The sequence below is a fragment of the Mus musculus genome, chromosome 10 (assembly GCF_000001635.26).
Source record: "Mus musculus strain C57BL/6J chromosome 10, GRCm38.p6 C57BL/6J".
NCBI classification, from domain to species: Eukaryota; Metazoa; Chordata; class Mammalia; order Rodentia; family Muridae; genus Mus; species Mus musculus.
This window is the reverse complement of record NC_000076.6, coordinates 38,818,807-38,842,388: the sequence shown is the minus strand read 5'-3', so window position 1 is coordinate 38,842,388 and position 23,582 is coordinate 38,818,807. Positions and strand designations below refer to the sequence as shown.

Here is a 23,582-nt window from a genome sequence, read left to right as displayed (position 1 = left end):
ACTGAAACTTATAGAGGAGAAAGTGGGGAAAAGCCTTGAAGATATGGGCACAGGGGAAAAATTCCTGAACAGAACAGCAATGGCTTGTGGTGTAAGATGGAGAATTGACAAATGGGACCTAATGAAACTCCAATGTTTCTGCAAGGCAAAAGACACCGTCAATAAGACAAAAAGACCACCAACAGATTGGGAAAGGATCTTTACCTATCCTAAATCAGATAGGGGACTAATATCCAACATATATAAAGAACTCAAGAAGGTGGACTTCAGAAAATCAAATAACCCCATTAAAAAATGGGGCTCAGAGCTGAACAAAGAATTCTCACTTGAGGAATACCAAATGGCAGAGAAGCACCTGAAAAAATGTTCAACATCATCATTAGGGAAATGCAAATCAACACAACCCTGAGATTCCACCTCACACCAGTCAGAATGGCTAAGATCAAAAATTCAGGTGACAGCAGATGCTGGCGTGAATGTGGAGAAAGAGGAACACTCCTCCATTGTTGGTGGGATTGCAGGCTTGTACAACCACTCTGGAAATCAGTCTGGCGGTTCCTCAGAAAATTGGACATAGTACTACCGGAGGATCCAGCAATACCTCTACTGGGCATATATCCAGAAGATGCTCCAACTGGTAAAAAGGACACATGCTCCACTATGTTCATATTTATAATAGCCAGAAGCTGGAAAGAACCCAGATGCCCCTCAACAGAGGAATGGATACAGAAAATGTGGTACATCTACACAATGGAGTACTACTCAGCTATTAAAAAGAATGAATTTATGAAATTCCTAGCCAAATGGATGGACCTGGAGGGCATCATCCTGAGTGAGGTAACACATTCACAAAGGAACTCACACAATATGTACTCACTGATAAGTGGATATTAGCCCAAAACCTAGGATACCCAAGATATAAGATACAATTTCCTAAACACATGAAACTCAAGATAAATGAAGACTGAATTTTGGACACTATGCCCCTCCTTAGAAGTGGGAACAAAACACCCTTGGAAGGAGTTACAGAGACAAAGTTTGGAGCTGAGATGAAAGGATGGACCATGTAGAGACTGCCATATCCAGGGATCCACCCCATAATCAGCATCCAAATGCTGACACCATTGCATACACTAGCAAGATTTTATCGAAAGGACCCAGATGTAGCTGTCTCTTGTGAGACTATGCCGGGGCCTAGCAAACACAGAAGTGGATGCTCACAGTCAGCTAATGGATGGATCACAGGGCTCCCAATGGAGGAGCTAGAGAAAGTACCCAAGGAGCTAAAGCGATCTGCAACCCTATAGGTGGAACAACATTATGAACTAACCAGTACCCCAGAACTCTTGACTCTAGCTGCATATGTATCAAAAGATGGCCTAGTCGGCCATCACTGGAAAGAGAGGCCCATTGGACATGCAAACTTTATATGCCCCAGTACAGGGGAACGCCAGGGCCAAAAAGGGGGAGTGGGTGGGTAGGGGAGTGGGGGTGGGTGGGTATGGGGGACTTTTGGTATAGCATTGGAAATGTAAATGAGCTAAATACCTAGTAAAAAATGGAAAAGGAAAAAAAAAAAAGAGCAGCAGCCATTCTCCAATTGGAGACCTCTAGCTTTAAATATTTTGGTCTCCAGAACTGTGAGAAATAAATTCTCTTTGTGCATGAAAAAAAATGGACATTGTGGCTTACTATTCCTGCTAGGAATACAAGAATGAACCAACAACTCACATTCCTTGTTGGACACTACCTGTGGAATGGCCATGGTGATTAGAATTGTGTTTGTGTGGAGGACTTGTTTAGAAAAGTAGTTTTTTCCAACAGAGTAGTTTTGTTGGTTATTTGGGAATTCCACATAATGTACCCAGATCACACTCACTTCCCAGCCTTCCCAGGTCTGCCCTCCATGTTTGTGATCTCAAAAAAGAAGGAAAAAACCCTAACCCCCCAGAAGTTCAATTTGTCTATATACTATCAGTGGACAGCTTTTTAAAACAAACAAACAAAAACAAACAAACAAACAAAACCAACTGTAGAGTCCTTCCCCTCCACCCACCCAGCAGAAGCCATCAATTGTGAAGAGTGATACTTCATAATCCTTATCACAATTTTTAAGTGTTCTCTTTGATGGGTTCCTGTCTAGGCTATTACTTTTTCGGAGTGGGGTGGGGAGGAGGGTGGTAGGTGAAGTGGACATTTCTGTTTGTATCATCTGATGCAAACTCTGGTGTGTTTTGCTGAGGACACATGATGTTTGGAGATAGTATAAATAAACATTGCTTATTGGTAGCTCTCAACACCAGTGACCTCAATTACCTAATAAAAAGACACAGACTAATGGACTGGATTTGAAAACAGGGTCCATCATTTTGCTGTATCTGAGAAAACACCCTAACATCAAGGTCAGAAAAAGATATTCCATATAAACGGTCCCAAGAAGGAAGCAGGTGTAGCCATATTAGTATCTGATAAGATATACTTCAAACCAAAGCTAATCAGAAGATATAGGAAAGGATACTACATATTCAAAGGAAAAATCCACTAAGAGGCTATTACAATTCTAAGCATCTATGATTCAAACATCCAAGTTCATAAAAGAAACATAAATACAGCTAAAATCACATGTTGTTTCTCATGCACTAAGTGGGTGACTTCTAATATCCCACACCTGGGAATACTACACACCCGGAAAAGCTAGAACAAGAAGAAATAACACACTATATATACCCCAACTGATGGGTCCTATAAAGAGACAAGTTTATAGTCATTAGTCATTAGTATAAGTCTACAAAAAAATTGGCACCTTAACAGCACACCTGGGAAAGCTAAAACAACAAGATGCAATAACACACAACAATAAGAACTAGCAGACAGAAAGAAATAACCAAACTCAGGGCTAAAATCAATCAAAGAAGCAACAACAACAAAAAGAATACAATGAATCAATTAAACAAAGAGTTGTTTCTTTGAGAAAACCAACAAGACTGACAAACAGCCAAATTGACTAACAGACACACAGAGAAGGTAAAAATTAATAAAATTATAGATAAAAGGGGACAGTACAATAAATATCAAAGAAATTCAGAGAATCATAAAGACATATTTTAAGAATATGTACATCAGCATACTTAAAAGAAATGGATAAATTCCTTGATATATACCATCTACCAAAGGTAAGTTGAGATCAGATCAGCATCTTAAGCAGACCCGAACTCCACTGAAATAGAGACAGCAACTAACCTTCTCCTAACAGGAAAAAGGCCCAGGGATAGATGGATTCACAGCAGAATTCTACCAGACTTTCAAAGCAGAATCAATGCCAATACTACTTAAATTACTATGCAAAATAGAAACTAATGCAACATTACCTGGTCCTCCCTCCCTTTTCTTACAAGCCCTATTATCCTGATACCAAAACTATATAAAGACATAACAAAAAAATTCATAGATCAATATCCCTTATGAACACAGCTATAAAATTTTTCAATAAAAATTGCAAACAGAATCTAAGAACATAAGAAAAATTATCTTCCACAATATTGGATTATCTCAGAGATGCAGGTTTAGCATACATAAATTGATTAAAAACAATATCTCATAAACAGACTAAAAGACAAAAATGGCATGATCATCTCATTTGATGGAGAAATCTTTGACAAATTCTAAGATCACCTCATGATAAAAGTCATAAAGAGGCTAGAAATGCAATGGCTGTGTCTCAACACAATAAAGACAATTTGTAGCAAACCCACAGCCATGAACATAAATGGAGGGAAAAATCAAAACATTTGCACTAAAGTAAAGAACAAGACAATGTTGTCCACTCTCTCCATACCCATGCAGTATAGTACTTGACGTTTTAGCTAAAACAATAAGATAACTGCAGGAGATTGTATTAGTTAGGGTTCTCTAGTGTAACAGAATTTACAGAATAAATCTCTCTATATAAGCAGATTTATTATAACTTATGGGCTGTCACCCACCTAATCCAACATTGGCTGCCTGTGGACAGAAAGTTCCTTAGTTGCTTTGTCCATCAGAGTGGATGTCTAAATTGGTCTTCACTATATGCTGGAATCCCAAAGAGAAGGCTCTAATGCTAGTTAGGAAATGGACTTGCTAGGGAGGCAATGGCAAGCAGGCAAAGACCCAAAGCTTCCTTCTTCCTTGTCCTTTATATAGGCTTCCAGCAGAGGGTGTGGCCCAGATTAGATCTGGATTAAAGATGTGTCATTTTATTTCAGAGATCTACTCCTAATTCCATTGAGTGTCATTGGCTTTTCTTAGGGTCTGACATCACACAGTAAAATAATGACAGCTAACTTAGGGAGGCTAAGTATAATTCATTTCCCAGCTCTCTTAGCCCTCTGGGCCAAGCCAAGTTGTTCTGAACAGCCTGCCATCCCAGGGAGACCTTCATTTTCCTTCTGCCTCTCCTTCACCTCCATCAGAATCCTGAACCATTTAGATAGACTTCCCTTCCCCCACCCATCTTCCCTACTCTCTGAGCTCTCTGGGACTCCACCACCTGAGGTTCCTGAACCATATAGAACTGCAAGTTTGGAACCATACAGTCCAAGGATATCCATCAGAGATCTGCCACACAAGAACCATCAATGTTCACCCCCTTCCCAATACCTACTACAACAAGAACATCCAGGGACCAAAACCATCTAGATGGCTAAAGGCCCTTGAAAGAACAAAATCAACAGGATCCAGGGCAACATGACACCTCCAAAGTTCAGCTACCTCACAACAGCAAGCTTTGGATTTCCTAACACAACTCAAACACAAGTAAATGACCTTAAATTCAGTCTCATAAAGATGATAGAGGCCTTTAAAGAGGAAATGAGTAAATCCCTTAAATAAATACAGGAAAAGACAATCAAAGAGAGGTCTTTAAAGAGGAAACACATAAATCCTTTAAAGACATACAGGAAAACACAATTAAACAGGTGAAGGAAACAAATAAAACTGTGCAATACTTGAAAGTGGAAATAGAAGCAATAAAGGAAACACAAACTAAGGAATTCCTGAAGATGGAAAACCTAGGGAAGATGTCTTAGGGTTTGTATTCCTGCACAAAACATCATGACCCAGTTGTCATGAAGTAAGTTGGGGAGGAAAGGGTTTATTCAGTTTACACTTCCACATTGCTGTTCATCACCAAAGGAAGTCAGGACAGGAACTCTTACAGGGCAAGAACTTGGAGGCAGGAGCTGATGCAGAGACCATGGAGGGGTGCTGCTTACTGGATTGCTTCACATGGCTTGCTCACCTTGCTTTCTTAAAGAAATCATGACTAAGAGCCCAGAGTTGGCACCACCCACTAATTGGGAAAATGCCTTACATCTGGATCTCATGGAGGCATTTCCTCTAGCAAGGCTCCTTTCTCTGTAATAACTTCAGCTTGTGTCAAGTTGACAGAAAAAAAATCAGCCAATACAGAAGAGAACAGGAACTACAGATGCAAGCATCACCAACAAAATACAGGGGATGAAAGAGAGTCTTAGGCATAGAAGATACAATTGAAGAAATTGATACACCAGTCAAAGAAAATGTTAAAGCTGGGGCTGGTGAGATGGCTCAGTGGGTAAGAGCACCCGACTGCTCTTCCGAAGGTCCAGAGTTCAAATCCCAGCAACCACAACCACGGTGGCTCACAACCATCCGTAACGAGATCTGACTCCCTCTTCTGGAGTGTCTGAAGACAGCTACAGTGTACTTACATAAAATAAATAAATCAAATAAATAAATCTTTTTAAAAAAAGAAAAAAGAAAATGTTAAAGCTAAAAAATTTCTGACAGGAAATCTGGGATGTCTTGAAAAGATATAACCTAAGAATAATAAGAATAAAAGAAGGTGAAGAGTTCTAGATCTAAGGTCCAGAAAACATTCTCAACAAAATCGTAGAAGAAAACTTTCCCAACTTAAAGAAAGTGATGCCTATAAACATATAAGAAGCTTATAGAACCCCAACTAGACTGTGCTAGAGAAGAAAATCCTTCTAGCACATAATAATCAAAACTCAAAATTTACAGAACAAAAAAAGAATATTACAAGCAGTAAGAGAAAAAGGCCAGGTAACATTCAAAGGTGGACCTATAAGAATCACTCCCAACTTCACGACCAAGACTCTAAAAGCTAAAAGGGCATATACAGATATCCTGCAACCTCTAAAATTTACAGGTGCCAGCCTAGACTACTGTATTAGTCAGGGTTCTCTAGAGTCACAGAACTTACGGATAATCTCTATATAGTAAAAGAATTTATTGATGACTTACAGCGGCAGCCCAATTCCCAACAATGGTTCAGTTGCAGCCGTGAAAGGAAGTCCAAGGATCTAGCAGTTACTCAGTCTCACACAGCAAGCAGTCGAAGGAGCAAGAGCCAGACTACCTTCTTCCAATGTCCTTATATTGTCTCCAGCAGAGGATGTAGCCAGATTAAAGGTGTGTTCCACCACACCCTTAATCCCAGATGAAAGGTGTAGCCCAGATTAAAGGTGTGTTCCACCACACCTTTAGTCCCGATGACCTTGAACTCAGAGATTTAATCTTCTGGAATCCATAGCCACTATGGCTCAAGATCTCCATACCAAGGTCCAGATCAGAATCTTCTATCTCCAAGCCTCCAGATAAGGGTCACTGGTGAGCCTTCCAATTCTGGATTGTAGTTCATTCCAAATATAGTCAAGTTGACAACCAGAAATAGCCACTACAACTACCATACCTACCAAAACTCTCAATCACCATAGATGGAGAAAACAAGATATTTCAAGTCAAAAGTAAATTTAAACAATATCTATCCACAAATCTAGCCAGTCAGAAAAAAATAGAAGGAAAACTACATCCAAGAAAACACAGGAAATAAGTAATTCCAACCAGCAAAACCAAGGAAATCACACACAAACTCATACACACACACAAACACACACACACACACACACACACACACACACACACACACACACACACACACACCATAAACATAAAAAATAACAGGAATTAATATCTCTTAACATCGATTCCTCAATAAAAAGACACAGGATAACAGAATTGATGCAAAAACAGGATCCATCATTCTGCCTGCATACTAGAAGCACACCTCAGTGATAAAGATAGACATTACCTCAGAGTAAAGGGCTGGAAAAAAGTTTTTCAAGCAAACAGACCCAAGAAGCAAATTGTAAGAGGCATCCTAATATCTAATTAAATAGACTTTCAACTAAAATTAATCAAAAGAGACAGGGAAGGACACTTTGTACTCATCTACCAAGATGTTATCTCAATTCTGAACATTTATGCCCCAAACACTGGGTCACCCACATTTGTTAAAAAAAAAAAATTGCTAAAGTTTAAATCTCACATCAAACCACATACATTAGTGGGAGACTTAACACCCAACTCTTACTAATTGACAGATGATCCAGACAAAAGCTAAGCTGAGAAATAATGAAATTAATAGATATTATGAATCAAATGGAAATAACAGACATCTATAGAATACTTCACCCAGACACAAAAGAATGTACCTTCTTCTCAGTACTTTCTGGATCCTTCTCCAAAATTGATCATATACTCAGTCACAAAGGAAGACTCAACAGATACAAAATTTGAAATAACACTTAGTATCTTATCAGACCACCATGTATTAAAGCTGGACCTCAACAACAACAGAAATACTGGAAAGCCTACACTCTCTTGGAAACTAAACAACTTTCTCTTCAGTGATCTCTGGGTCAGGAAAGAAGTAAAGAAAGAAATTAAATAATTTCTAGAATTAAATTTAAACAAAGGCACAACATACTCCAAAATCAGTAATGAAAAGGGAGACAGAACAACTGAAATCGAGAAAGTTCAAAGAATCATTAGGGCTTACTTCAAAATCCTGCACTCCACAAAATTAGAAAATACTAATGAAATGGATAATTTTCTAGATAGATACCACTTACCAAAGTTAAATCAAGATCAGGTAAACTATTGAAACAGCCCCATAGCCCCTAAAGAAGTAGAAGAATTCATTAAAAGTCTCAACAAACAAACAAAAACAAAAAACCCTTAGGGACAGATGGTTTTGGTGCAGAACTCTACTAGACTTTTCAAGAAGAGCTAATTTCAATACTCCTCAAACTATTCCACAAAATAGAACCAGAAGGAACACTGCCAAAGTCATTCTATGAGGCTGTAGCCACCCTGACATCTAATCCACAGAAAGACTCAACAAATAAAGAGAACTTCAGACTGATTTCTCCTATGAACATTGATGCAAAAATACTCAATAAAAACTTTCAAATTGAATCCAGGAACATATCAAAAAACAATATCCATTAAGATCAAGTAGGCTTCATTCCAGGGATGTAGGGATGGTTTAATATAGGAAAATCCATGAACATAACCCACTATATAAACAACCTAAAAGATGATCATGATCAAAATTACATGATCATCTCATTAGATGCTGAAAAAGCTTTTGACAAAATGCAACATCCCTTCATGTTAAAAGTATTAGAGAGATCAGGAATTCAAGGCCCATACCTAAACATAATCAAAGCAATATACAGCAAGCCAATAGCCAACATCAAAGGAAATGGAGGGAAACTTAAAGCATTTCCATTAAAATCAGGGACAAGACAAGGCTACACACGTTCTCCCTACCTATTCATTATGGTACTTGAAGTTCTAGCCAGAGTAATAAGAGGATATCAAAGGGATACAAATTGAGAAAGCAAAAGTCAAATTATTACTATTTGTGGATGATATGATAGTATATATAAGTGACAGCAAAAATTCAACCAGATAATGGCTATAGCTGATAAATACCTTCAGCAAAGTTGCTGGATACAAATTTTACTCACAGAAATCAGTAGCCCTCCTTTATACAAATGGTGAACTGGCTGAGAAAGAAATTAGGGGAACAATACCCTTTACAATAGCCATGAGTTATATAAAATATCTTGTAACTCTAATTAACCAAGTGAAAGATCTGTATGATAAGAACTTCACGACCCCAAAGAATATATCAGAAGATGGAAAGATCTCCCATGCTCATCGATCACTAGGATTAACATAGTGAAAAATGGTCATCTTACCAAAAGCAATCTACAGAAAAGATTTAATATGATGTTCATCAAAATTCCAACATAATTTTATAGATTTTGAAAAAGCAACTCTCAACTTCATATGGAAAAGCAAAACAATCCAGGAAAACCAAAACAATCCTGAGCAGTAAAAGAATCAGAATGAATCACTATCCCTCTCCTCAAGCTATAGTATAGAGAAATAATGATAAAAACCTCATGCTACTGGTACAGAGACAGCCATGTTGATCAATGGAATCGAATCAAAGACCCAGAAATAAAACCACACACTCGTAGACACTTGATCTTTGACAAAGAAGCCTAAACCATACAATCCAAAAAAGGAAGCATCTCCAACAGATGTTGCTGGTCTAACTACATTTTAAGATTAAAATAGATCCATATTTTCTACATTTAGAAGATTAAAAATAGATCCATATTTTCACCATTCACAAAGCTCAAGTTCAAGTGTATTAAAGACCTCAACATAAAAGTGCATACCCTAATCTCATAGAAGATAAAGTGGGAAATACCCTTGAACACATTTGTACAGGGGACAAGTTCCTGAACAGAACATCAATAGCTCAGGCTTTAAGATCAACAATTGATAAGTGGCACCTCATGAAACTGCAAAGCTTTTATAATGCAAAGGACATTGTCAATAGGACAAATCAGAAGCCCACAGACTGGGAAGGGGTCTTCACCAACCCTACATCTGACAGAAGGCTAATCCAAAATTTACAAAGAACTGAAGAAGTTAGACATCCACAACCCAAATAATCTAATTTAAAAAATGGGTAAAAATCTAAACATAATTCTCAACAGAGGAATCTTGAATGGCTAAGAAGCACTTAATGTTCAAAGTATTTAGTCATCAAGGAAATGCAAATCAAAACAACTCTGAGGTTCCATCTTATAACCATCAGAATTGCTAAGATAAAAAACTCAAGAGATAGCAGATGCTGGTAAGGATGTGGAGCAAGGGGAACTTTCCTCATTGCTGGTGGAAGTGTAAAATTGTACAACCACATTGGAAATCAATTTGGCATTTTCTCAGAAAACTGGGTCTGCCTCAAGACCCAGCTATAATACTCCTGCGCATATACTGAAAAGATGCTCCAACATGTCACAAAGACACTTGCTCAGCTATGTTCATAGCAGCTTTATTCATAAGTGCCAGAAACTGGAAACAACTTAGATGTCCCTCAGACGAAGAATGGATAAAAAAAAGTGATACGTCTACACAGTGGAATACTATTCAGGTATTAAAAATCAAGTCATCATGAACTTTGTAGGCAAATGGATGGAACTTGAGAATATCATTCTGAGTGAGCTAACCTAGTCCCAAAAGGACATTCATGGTATTTATTCACTTAAAAGGGACATTAGCCATAAAATACAGGTATCATGTTATATTCCACAGACCCAAAGAAGCTAAACAAGAAGGAAGGTCCAAGCAAGGAAGTTTGATTCTCACTTAGAAGGGGGAATAAAATATTCATAAGAGGCAGATGGATGGAGGGAACTGGGTGGTAGGGGACATGGGGAGGGGAATGCGGAATTCAGGATCAAGTGTCAGAAGGACAGGAGAGATGGGTAGATGGCCAGGAAAATGAATGGATGTCAGAGACCATACCATGAGAAAGCGAACCCTTCACAATCTCCCATCCTGAGAAGCCAAATGGCCTCGTGATAGGAGCCGGTTGTCACTCCCTCCTCCCTATTCCCTTCCTGGCACCTGAGGCTGTGAAAGCTGAATTGTAGTCCCCTCTTCCCTATCTCTTCCTGACTTCCATGCCATCCAAAGACATGAGTTAAGCCTGAGCCCGGCCTGACGCCCCAAGGCTGTCAAGGAGGATCTATGTTCTGGAGATAAGATGCAGAGTGCCCGCTGCCTGGAGCCTGACTTCGGCCCTCATGTCAGCAGATGCCCACCTTTTTTGTTCTTTGTTAAATTCCCCCTTGACCCCTCCTTATTCCCTGCGATGTATGCTTTAAAACAAGGCACCTCAGCATAATAAACGGAGACCTTGATAGGTACAATCTACTTGGTCTTCCGCTTCTCTTTTCTCTTCCAATCCCATTTCCTTGCAGGTTTGTGGTCTCCCTTGCACCCACGAATAACTGAATCCTGTGGGACAGGATAAGTGGTGCCCAATGTGGGACAAGGTTTCGATCATATTTCCTTCCAATGGAGTTTCCAGAGAAGTTCGTCGCGACCCCAAGACATTAGAAGTAGTAAAGGACCGCTTCCGCTACTCACAGGAATAAGAAGTCCTTGGAGAGTTGATTTATCTCCACTTCAGGAAATAGGATATAAGCTATCTAAAGAGGCAGCCTTCTTTAAAGGCTTAAAGATAGCAATCAGGGAAAGAGGAGTTAGAGTTAAATAGAAAGATTTGATAAACTTTTTTATTTTCATAGACCAGGTATGTCCATGGTTTATTATAGATGGAGCAGAGATACACTGTAAAAAATGGCGAAAGGTAGGTAGAGATTTAAATGATAAACTAGCTAATGAGGGTCCCGATGTGGTCCCTGCAACCGTCTTTTCTTATTAAGGAGTAACTATCAGAAGCAGCCACTGTGCCTCCTCTCCCTTCTCTGGAAGAATTCCCAGAAGAAGGAGATAAAGAATTAGAGTCTAAACATGAGAGAGAAAATAAGTTTAAGAAAAGCAGTTATCCCGTTTGGGATCTTTTAGCAAAAAAGAAAGAAAATGAAAATAAGCTATTTCAGAGCTCTCCTAGGGACAGAAGAAAAACGGGAGACGTCCCGCTTCCTCTCTGGCTCCTATGGAGATATCCTTAGTTCTGGTTAGGATATCTGGGTCCCTTTGAGACATCAAGTTCTATTCCCTGTTTGTCTATTGTCTGTTTTTGGTGCACCAAATTGTCCATATGTCTGTCTATTTATGTTTGCTTTTCTTTTGTTGTTTGAATGATTGTTGTTTTGTGTTTCATGTGGAAAAAATGGTTAAAACTTTATCTGCTGGCTGTCTATCCTTTGATTTAGTTTAACTTGTTTAAAAAGCAGTCTCCATTTGCACAGCAGAAACTGATAAGTTACTCTGCACTGTGGCTGAGAGTCAAGTACAGTTGGAAAAGCCCTGCTAAGAGCCGATTACAAATGGAGCTCTTAAAGGGGCAGGCAGCCTTTTGCTTGTAATAGAAAGTTAGCTTAAAATTGGGAACTCAGGGTTGGAGTCATTCTAAACAACATGCAGCATGAACGAACCCAGGAAAACAGGTCTTTAAGGATACTTCAAAATAGGGATAATCTTTGGGCTTGTGTGGCACTTCTTTTGTTTCGCAAACCATGACTGGGGAAACCTGGGACTTCAGCTCTCCCTCCCTGTCTTCTAGCTGAGAGAACCTTGTTGCAGACCTAGCCAGATGCTGTTCTAAATAAACTTTAAATTCAAAGTTTATAAAAGGTCAATCAGGCTGTGGAATTTATCAGGACATTGCGATTTGACTTGCCTACTTTATATAAAGTTATAGTGTACAGAGTTTGCTTATATGTATAAGTGTCTGTTCCTTGTTCCAAACAGCCATTAACTTGGTTATTACAGAATATTGATGTTTGATCTATTGCATACCATCATTTTAAATAAAATTGATACTAATTATCCTAAGATAAGTTAAAATTTGTTTTTATGCATGCTTCTATATCTTCTATAAATTCATGCATGCATGCATCCCATTTACTGTATTTAAAAACCAGCCCTTCTATGGAAGAAAAGTATATGTAAGTTGAATCACACACTTATTCTTTTGAGTTTCCTCCTGTTTCAGCACAGATAATTAAATTGTGTTCTGTAGATGGTGTTTAAAAATGTTGAACAATCAAATTTTAAGTTGTATATTAATAGTCAATATTATATCTCAGAGCTTGCAATTGCTTAAAATTTTTCATCCCTCAGATGCTATTAATTCTCAAGCTTGCAATTGCTTATGCAACTTATAAGAAAAAATACTGTTCCTTTAAGAAGACTGTTTTTGGGCAGTTAAGAAATTGTCCTGAGTTGCCTAGAAAAGCCCCCCAAGATTTGCTTTTATGTTATAAAGGTTTACATAAAGCTTTAACTGATAAAGATCACAGGTAGCTCCTGAAAAGATACAAACTCAAGATCCTTATAATTATTTGGGTTTTAGACTTACTGATCAAGCTGTTTTCCCCTAGAAGATAGTTATTCGCAGAGACAACTTAAGGACTTTCTCTTATTTCTGATAAATAAATAAATAAATAAATAAATAATAAATACAGATGTGACTATAATAACTTTTCAAGCATTCTAGTTAAAATCTCTCTTCAAGAGAAACAGTTGAAAGTGTATTAGTCACTGTCCATGTTATATTAAAACTGACTATAACAGTCAAATATTTGAGATGTTTTGTCAACAATTTAATAATTCTCAAAGACAAGGTATTATAGAACTTTAAAAACTATATCTTCTTAAAAACAAAAAAAGGAGAGAAATTATAACCCTGTGCACATTATTTAAATCATACTTTTATTTTTAAGAATTTTGAAATTTGGATGTCAAAGAACTTAATAAATGCCTTATAGTATCTTAAAACTAGACATAATCATGTCTAGATGAGATGAAAAGGACCCACTTATTGACACATGGCATGATCCTGAATAGAGAGTTAATATGAAAAAAAAGGGGGCGGTGTTTCTGTTTTTTCCACAGAATGCTACAGAAGCATGCTAGCTTCCAGAATGATTCGTGTGACAGACTGACCTGTGAGTTCATGAGTGCCCTGGCAGTGATGACAAGAAAACTGTGTTGAGTGCACAGAGAAAGAGGAATCAGGGAGAGCAGCCACTTGCAAGCAAGATGAAGAAACTTCCTATCTCCACCATGGACTACAACAAGGAGAGCCGACCTGGTGTCAATTTGAGGACAACTATAAATGATGACCCATGAGGCAGAGAGACGGCTACAGTGTATTTAACAAGATCTCATCAGAGACACTGTTTTTGGCCATTCAGGCCAACTCTGCTATATCTGTGAAAGCTTTTGTACCTTACCTATATGCTATATTGTTAGATAATTTTAAGAGTTAAGATCACCAATCTTGACAAGTCTTTTCATATTCATTGTAATTGTTGTCAATTAACTAATTGTGTAGATCCTAATTTAGATAAGGAATCTGCTGTTATGATTTTGTTAAAGAGACCTGCTTATGTTTTGCTGCCTGTTAGAGTTAGGAAATGATCCTTAGTTTAAAAATCCGGGAATGCAAACTTGGAAAAGGTCAAATGAGAAATTTTAAGATTTACTGCTTTAATTGCAATTTTAACTTCAATATCTACCACAGCTTTAGATCAACAGCTGCATACTGCTCATTTTGTTGATGTTATGCATAAGAATATTAGCAACTTATTGTAGATAAAAAAATTGGAGGCAAAGGTTAATGTCTTAGAAGTAGTGGTCTCAACAATAAGACAAGATATAACAAATATTAAGGCTACAAAGACAAAAATTTCAGGTATTAGAAGAATGTTGTTTTTATTCTGATAAGACTGGCTTAGTTCAAGATAGCATAGACAAAGTTAGAGCTAGTTTAAAAGAGAGAAAACGCAACAGAGAGAAACAAGAATATTGGTGTAAAAATTGGTTTTCTACTTCTCCTTGGGCTACCACCTTACTTCCCAGCCTTTTGGGACCTTTCATGGGTATTTTGCTGCTTTTGTCTCTTGGCCCTTGGGCCTTTAAAAGATTAACCAGTTTTGTTAAGTCACAGATTGAAGCTGCTTTAAGTAAAAGAAAGCTCCTTTCTCCCTATTCCCTTCCTGGCACCTGAGGCTGTAAAAGCTGAATTGTAGTCCTTTCTTCCCCATCTCTTCCTGACTCCCATGCCATCCAAGGACATGAGTTATGCCTGAGCCCGGCCTGACACCCCAAGGCTGTCAAGGAGGATCTATGTTCCAGAGATAAGATGCAGATAAGATAAGATGCAGTTGCAGTCCACTACCATCAACTGGATATCCAGGACTCAGACAAAGAACATCCTCCTCCCAGCGAGGCAGAAAAAGCGACTCGTCTCCAATTTTCCACCCTTGCTGCTAATGCAGGGTCCCCTTGGTTCCTCAGGCTTTGGAGACAATAGGGATGAGGAAGGGTGGCCTCCAGCTCCTAATATAACTTAAGAGCCACAAATTGTGGTGTTACAATTTGCATAATTCTTGTAGAGGCCTTACTAAATCTGAGGTTGACAATTCCCCTTTAGGAGCTGCACAGAACTCAGAACTGTGCATGCTGGTTCATGATAATACGAATCCAGTCTGGGCACCAGGATGGGTTCAAGCTAAGCATTGCAGGGGAAGGTCCAATTAGACCGTTTCTGAGTTCCCTGAGAGACACACCTGGTTTGGATGGAGGTTGGTATCTAGTTTCAGTTGCAAATAAAGAATTTTTCTAAGGCTGTGCCTCCCCTCCCCAAAAGATACCAAGAGCCATGAGTGTGGGTCGTGACAGTACCCATGGGAGGAATCGGGTCAATGCTCCCCCAGCCATGGTTAATGCCCACTCATCCAAGGATGAGAAGATTATTTGATCACCTCAGTTAAGTGTGGCCTTATTATATTTAATTCAGAAGGGGGAGATGTCAGAGACCATACCGTGAGAAAGCGAGCCCTTCACAATCTCCCACCCTGACAAGCCAAATGGCCTCATAATAGGAGCCGGTTGTCACTCCTTTCTCCCTATTCCCTTCCTGGCACAGGTGCTCTAATATGCCCAGAATCATAGGATCAGGGAGTGAGGAGGACACAACATCTGTTCCAACTCACATTAAAGGACAAAAACAATCATTTCTTCCATTCAGCTTGGATACCCACAGAACACAACAATGACTAGTACAACAATGAAGACGTTAGGAAGGTAACCAGCAGCTGTCTAATTGAACTTAAGGTCCAGGTAGTAAGCAAGGATTCATGCTGAGTGCTATGAACCCAGGAAACTATCCATAACTGGTGAGGCCATAGAACCTAGAGGGAAGCCTATGACTGCCACTTTCCTAAGTCAGTACAGTTCCTAACTACATTTTAAACAATTATTCTTATATTTACCATAGAGTGTAGCTCTCATTCCTCACCAAAGAAGCTTCACTTTGCAGCAGATGGAGACCATGTCAGAAATCCACAACTGGCCACAATGCAGAGGACAAGAGACTGTAGGGTGCCCTGCCTCCCTCACATCTGCCAGGGCCAGGGAATCTGCCATGAAAATCAAACTCAGAAGCTCCACCTGTGACGTCCCAACAGTAGCCTACACAAGATCTGAACAAATAAAACAGCAATTGACATAAAAATGTGGTTTAGGAAAACCTATTAAGGTTTAGATGAAGGGTGGAGCTCTAGATGAGGATAATATTTGAAATGCAGATAAAGAAAATATCTAATGATGAGGGGTAATGCTCTACAGGCAACTGAAGTCTGCAGAGAGAGAAGAATGTCTTCCTAAGGAATGGCCCCACTAAGTCATTGTGGAATCTCAAGTAGTCAGCCCTAAAACACATGACTCTGCAGGTTGCATATATGTTCATATGTCTGTATACATATAAGCATAGTACTTAAGAACATGCATGAGAATAGCAAGCGGTGAGGGGTTCAGGATATGATGATACAGGATTAAAGAGTATCAAAGTATACTAAATGCATTAAATGTCACAATGCAATCTACTAGTTCACACAACTAGTAAATGTTAATAAAGATGAAAAAACTCTTGAGGGAAAAGTGTTCAGTAGTAGAAATCATTTAAGAAGCCCAGTGTAGGGCTGGTGAGATGGCTCAGCAGGTAAGAACACCGACTGCTCTTCCGAAGGTCCTGAGTTCAAATCCCAGCAACCACATGGTGGCTCACAACCACCCGTAACGAGATCTGATGCCCTTTTCTGGAGTGTCTGAAGACAGCTACAGCATACTTACATATAATAAATAAATAATTAAAAAAAAAAGAAGCCCAGTGTAGGGGAATGCCAGGGCAGGAGGCAGAAATGGGTGTGTGGGTAGGGGAGCACCCTCATAGAAGTTGGGGGAGGAGGGACGGGATGGGGGTTTCCAGAGGAGAAACCAGGAAAGGGGATAACACTTGAAATGTAAATAAAAAAAATATCCAATACAAGAACACACACACACACACACACACACACACACACACACACACCTGCTATCAGTTGGGCAGTGGTGGCACATTCCTTTATCCCAGTGCTCAGGAGGCAGAGCCGGGCATATCTCTTAGTTTGGGGCCAGTCTAATCTACAGAGTGAGTTCCAGGACAGCCAGGGCTACACAGAGAAACCCTGTCTTAAAAAACAAGTTTTGTGGGACTGCTAACAGTGGGAGTCAGGGTGTCTCTGATTCTTTCACCTGCTCTTGGGACCCTTTTCCTCCTATTGGGTTGTCTCATGCAGGTTTGCGCTTAGTCTTATTGTATCTGTTATGCCATGTTCAGTTGATATTTCTGGGAGTCCTGCATTTTTCTGAGGAGAAATAGAGAAGGAGTGGATCTGTGGGAGATGAGAACAGGGGAGGAGGTGGGGAAGGGGAAACTACTGTTGGGATGTATTTAGAACAAAAGCACTTGCCATGATGGTACACACCATTAATCCCAGCACTGTAGATGAAGAGCCAGGCAGATCTCAGTGACAAATAAGGCTGGTCTACAAAGCAAGTTCCAGGACAGCCACGGCTGCATAAGCCCTGTCTCACCCCCTGCTCAAATCCCTGCTGTGAATGAGGAACTACATATCTGTTCCTACATATGTATGTACAGCTTGGGCATGAGGCAAGTCAGTGTGAGCCAGAGATTTTTGTTTTCTGGTTTTATAATGAAATCTACAGGATTGAGAAATGAGGAGTGGGGTACATGTACAGAAGAGCAGCCAGGGTGCATGGACAGGACACCCATAGTTGCCACCTATGTGTGGAGTTTTAGCATCCCTGGCATTTCTATAGTCTGGTCTCTAAGGAACATGTGGAAGTGAGCTATCCTATAAATTCCAAGTGCAGAAAAGATTTTCTTTGTGAAGCTTACCAGATTTAAAAGGACAGCTGTTTGAAGAGGTGCGTAGGGAAATTCCATTTGTGGCATTAATAATTCAGAGACACCCTCTATCTCTTCCCAGAGAGACAGAAGAGTCCATTTTAATGAGTAATGAAACAGGAGAAATGAGAAAAGGATGCTAAAGCAGCAGAGAAAAGGAGGCTGCATGACAGAGTGGTCCCACACCTGGGGCTAAAGGCTCAGGAGAAAGCTATCCACTACAGAGGCTGTGTTTTGAAATGGAAACCGGGCTGGTTTTGTTTTTATTTGATAGAAGCTCTTATGTAACCCAGGCTGGTTCTGGAAGTAGGAAAGGGTGGCCTGATTAGTCTCTTTTCTTGGAAAGAGGCTGGATTGTATTTAACTACCATGTGTTTTGGATCAGGATACTTTGGAAACAAGCTTAATTTATGAATTGATCTTACTTCATGGAAACTCTAATGATAATTACATTTTAAAAGTAGAAACACATGTACATCTTGATAGATTGTCATGAAAGTGTTAAGACATCACAGATCAGTGACTTCAAATATTTCTAGCACTTGAAAAAATTTCTTTAAAAAAGGGCAGTTCTCTCTAAATTCAGAAGAGTTGGGCACTAAAGTGAGTATTTCTGGCAAGAAAATATTTCTCTGGGGAAGGGGAGGACTGAACGGTGACAGTAGGCTTAAGCCACTGCTAGAGCCAACTGGAAAATGAGCAGACCAATGAGAAATGATAGTTTCTTTGGTGTTTCTTACCTAATATGGATTCATTACCACAGCCTCATAGAGTAAATGGAAAACATGGAATGCATCTCATCCTTATGGAGTAGAAAATGGAGGAGAAGTGTGTGATGGATATTCCCAGTTGTTAACTACATCTGGAATGAACTACAATCCAGAAATGGAGGGCACACTGTGATCCAGGTCTTGAAGACGCGGGTGTTTGATCTGAAACTTGACGTGGAATGACACGTGCTTTTCATCCAGATCTTGAGACATAGTGGCAGTGAAAAGTTTAGGCCCAGGCATGCTGGTACACACTTTTAATCCCAGGAGACAAAGGCAAGAAGATCTCTGAGTTCAAGCCCAGCTTGGGACAGAGCAAGTTCCAAGTAAAGAACAGTTTAGGTCCAGGTGTGGTGGTGCACACCTATAATCTGGGCCGTACCTTCTGCTGGAGGCCTACATAAGGACACTGGAAGAAGAAAGACTCACTCTCCTTTGCCTGCTTGCACTTACTTGCCAGCACGTCTGTTGAAACCTACTTCTTCTGGATTCTAGCTTATACAGAAGACCAGCTGAAACACCTACCCTCATGGGATTCTTTAATTCCCATTCACAGTTGCCTATTGTTGGATTAGTTGGACTGCAGACTGTAAGTCATTCTAATATATATATATTTAAATATATAGAGAAATTCTGTAAGTTCTGTGGGAACTTTAGAGAATGCTGCCTAACAAAAGTGTTCTGCATTTGCTGTATCATCTGCATCTGCAACTAGTTGGGTGCATCACTGGGGGCTTTGCTGACAAGACCCGTTGCTTGCCACACCATTCCAGTGTGTTGCAGAACAGTGACTTTCTAGGGGACCTGCAAGTCCTTCACACCCATTCTTTATAACCAAATATCTGTGGAAGCAGGAAGTTCTCAACATTACTTATACCTTCCCCTCCTTCCCTCCCTCCCTTTCATCCCTTTCCCTCTCTTCATTTTTTTTTCTTTTTAAAAAAATTTATTTATTGTATGAGTACTCTGCTGCATATACATCCACATGCCAGAAGAGGGCAGCAGTTCTCCTTACAGATGGTTATGAGCCACCATGTTGTTGCTGGGAATTGAACTCAGAACCTCTCAGAAGAGCAGCCAGGGCTCTTAACTGCTGAGCCACCTCACCAGCCTGCCTTCCTTTCTTCCTTCCTTCCTTCCTTCCTTCCTTTCTTCCTTCCTTCCTTCCTTCCTTTCTTTCTTTCTTTCTTCCTTCCTTTCTTCCTTTCTTCCTTTCTTCCTTTCTTCCTTTCTTCCTTTCTTCCTTTCTTCCTTTCTTACCAGACAGAGAAGTAATATTAAGAATATTAAGGAAAAAGAAGGGATATTAGGTAAACAGGAGGAGTAATTCTACAAATCTGTTGAATTCATGGTGACTATAATTAATAATAATAATGTATCCTACAATTGAAAATGACCAAGAAAGTAGACTTGTTCTTATCCTCTAAACCGATAAATATGTAAAATGATGAATATCTTAATCAGCATGATCTAATTACTTAGTGGGTTTTTCTGTGTAGCTCTAGCTGACTCACTCTGTAGACCAGGCTGGCCTCAAACTCACAGAGAACTATCTGTCTCTGCCTTCCGAGTGTAGGACTTAAAGTCATGATTTACTCTTAGAGGGAGTTTTTGACTCACATTGTGGGTGGAGCTTATGGCTCATTGTGGGTGGAGTCTGTCACAGCCACTATATAAGGCTCCATCCAGCCCTAGCGCCTGATTACTTCAACCAAGAGCTTGAGCAAGTAAATACAGAAGCACAAGTGGTCAGATCCTAAGTCCTTTGCTGGAGACCACCAACTCTAGGTAAACTGATACTTCTGTGTGTCTGTCTTCACAATCCTATTTCTCTCTGGCTACAACGTTTGTTTGTGTCTTTATCTTTGGTTTTCAGATGAGGAAAGAGAACTTGGACTCTAAACATCACTATGTAAAAGTTTCACAAGATAACTTAATGGAAAACATTTTGGAAATGGAGGCAACCTGTGCAATTTGCCTGGACATTTACTCTCATCCTATTTATCTCTCCTGCGCCCACATACTTTGCTTTGATTGCGGTAAAAAATGGATGACAAAGAAAGAAGACTTGATAATGACCTGTCCCGTGTGTCGAAAAGAACAAAAGAGACCTGTCAAGTATGATGGGGTAATGAAAGAACTGGCCATCCTTTTAAAGCAGCATGGCCCCTTACTGAAGCAACATAAAGGGCAGATCACTGGACTTCTGAGATTGGTATCAGAGAATACGGCTCTGGCAGCTAAGACTGGTGACTCCTCCCGGGAACCCTCTAATGATTTAAAGGGTGGGAAGCCTGGTCATAATTTGGTGGAAGATCCCAGAAGATTCATTTCTTCAGCCCATGTCGTGGACAACTCCCACTTTTTTTCAGTCTGCCACTGGGAAGTTGATGTGGAGAAAAGGAACGAATGGGCTCCAGGTATTTGCAAGGAACCAGTCAGCAGGAGGAACATCTATTTACTCCGTGAACATAAGTTCCAGTTGCTTGGTGAGAAGACGAGAGAAATCAGAGTTAATTTTATTTCAGAAAGACACCATAGAAGCCCTGGCCTTTACCACGTAGGGATTTTCCTAGCCTTGACTATGGAAGAAACCAAGTTTGTGATGGGAAAAGCAACGACTTTACCTATGAGCATCATTATCTCTGCTTTTTTGGAGCTCATTCCTTTGTTTTAAGGTAAGGAAAAGGCCAGTGGAAGGGAAAAGTGGTGCCCCCATGTTAACATCTGCCTTTGAGTAATTCATCAATTATTAGTTTTTAATCTTCCTTTCAGAGCAAGATTGGAGGACCAAGGTAAAGCATTGCACTAAGACTTGGAAGACTTCTGATGAACTCTATAGACTCCTGAGATCACTCTGGGGATAATTATGTTGTAGGCAAATAGCTGTGTACTGTATATTTTTTTTACAGTAAAATATTGTCAATGTTTTATGGATATAGAGTATCCGTGCTTACTGGTTTTTATGTAAACTTAATACAAACTGGAGTTACCTAAGAGGAGGGAGCCTGAATTGAGATGCCTCCATAAGATTAGGCTGTAGACAAGCCTGTAGGGCATTTTAAAAATTAGCGTGGTGGCGCATGCCTTTAATCCCAGCACTCGGGAGGCAGAGGCAGGCAGATTTCTAAGTTCAAAGCCAACCTGGTTTACAAAGTGAGTTCCAGGACAGCCAGGGCTATACAGAGACACCCTGTCTCGAAAAACAAAAACAAAAAAAACAAAACAAAACAACAACAACCCCCCCCCCCCAAAAAAAAATAGTGATTGATGCAATAATGTTCAGCTCATTGTTGGTCCGGCTACACATAGGCTGATTGGTCTTGTTTTCTATAAAAGCAGGCTAAGTGAGCCATAAGATGCAAGCCAGTGGTCTAGCTCTCAGCTCTGCCTGCATTCCCAGAGGCCAGCCAGCACCATGCCCACTAACATCTGGGAAAACCAGGTGGGATTCTCCCCCAGGCCTCTTGCCCGACAGGTCCCTTAGACACAACTAGCATCAGCAAATTGTGGGATGCAGGGGATGCATGCTACTGGGGATGCAGGCAGAGTCGTGGCCTGGAAAATGGAGTGGGTACAGTTTACCATTGTTGGGTGTGCTTTATGAGAACTTGGCAGGCAGGGGATTTGGGAGAGTGGCAGTTCCTGATGCTGGCAGGCCTCTGGGGATACAGGGAGATTTATGTACTAGAATGTAGTAGTGGGAACAAGGCACAACTCTGCCTGCATCCCCAGTAGCATGCCGGCACCGGGAACAACATAAAAACAGTCAATAAGAGCAAGGGTAATATGGCACCATGAGAGCCCAGCTATCCTACTACGGCCAGCTCTGGGTATCCTAACAACAGCTGTAGCATAAGAAAATGACCTTAAAAATAACCTTATAAAGATGATTAGAGACTTTTAAAGAGGAAATAGAAAGAAAGGATCCATCCCATATACAGTCGCCGAAACCCAGACACTGTTGTGGATGCCAACAAGTGCTTGCTGACAGGAGTCTGATATAGCTCTCTTCTGAGAGGCTCTGCCAGTGCCTGAGAAATACAGAGGTGGATGCTCCAAGCCATTCATTGGATGGAGCACAGGGTCCCCAATGAAGCAGATAAAGTACCCAAGGAGCTGAAGGGGTTTGCATAGCCCCATAGGAGGAACAACAATATGAACTAGCCAGTACCCCCAGAGGTCCCAGGGACTAAACCACCAACCAAAGAGCACACATGGTGGGACTCATGGCTCCAGTTGCAAATGCAGCAGAGGCTGGTCTAGTTGGACATCAATGGAAGGAGAGGCCCTTTGTCCTATGAAGGCTCTATGCTCCAGTGTGGGGGAATGCCAGGGCCAGGAGGTGGGAGTGGGTGGGTTGGTGATCAGGGGGAGGGGGGAGGGAGTAGAGGGAGGGTGTTTTTCAAAGTGGCAACCAGGAAAGGGGATAACATTTGAAATGTAAATAAAGAAAATATCCAATAAAAAAGATTAAAATAAAAGAAATTCAGGAAAATACAAATAGGTAAAGAATGAATAAAACTATTAAAGATCTGTGATGGTTTGTATATGCTCGGCCCAGGGAATGGCACTACGAAAAAGGATGGCCTTATTGGAGTAGGTGTGTCACTGTGGGTATGGGCTTTAAGACTCTCATCCTAGCTGCCTGGAAGTGAGTCTGCCACTAGAAG

At 40.2% G+C, this 23,582-nt stretch overlaps 1 protein-coding gene across 1 annotated transcript; it reads left to right on the top strand.

The window, feature by feature from the left end:
* The first annotated feature begins 20,609 nt into the window (after window positions 1–20,609).
* On the top strand, window positions 20,610–21,848 carry Rfpl4b (ret finger protein-like 4B). The gene is made up of 3 exons (NM_001177783.1): window positions 20,610–20,697; window positions 20,786–21,587; window positions 21,685–21,848. The coding sequence occupies exon 2, from the start codon at window positions 20,786–20,788 to the stop codon at window positions 21,584–21,586; it is 801 nt and encodes a 266-aa protein (NP_001171254.1). The 5' UTR covers window positions 20,610–20,697; the 3' UTR covers window position 21,587; window positions 21,685–21,848.
* The last annotated feature ends 1,734 nt before the right edge of the window (window positions 21,849–23,582 follow it).

Excerpts from the sequence above, each read along its gene's own strand:
- Rfpl4b (NM_001177783.1), top strand. The coding sequence starts at position 20,786 with ATGAGGAAAGAGAACTTGGACTCTAAACATCACTATGTAAAAGTTTCA.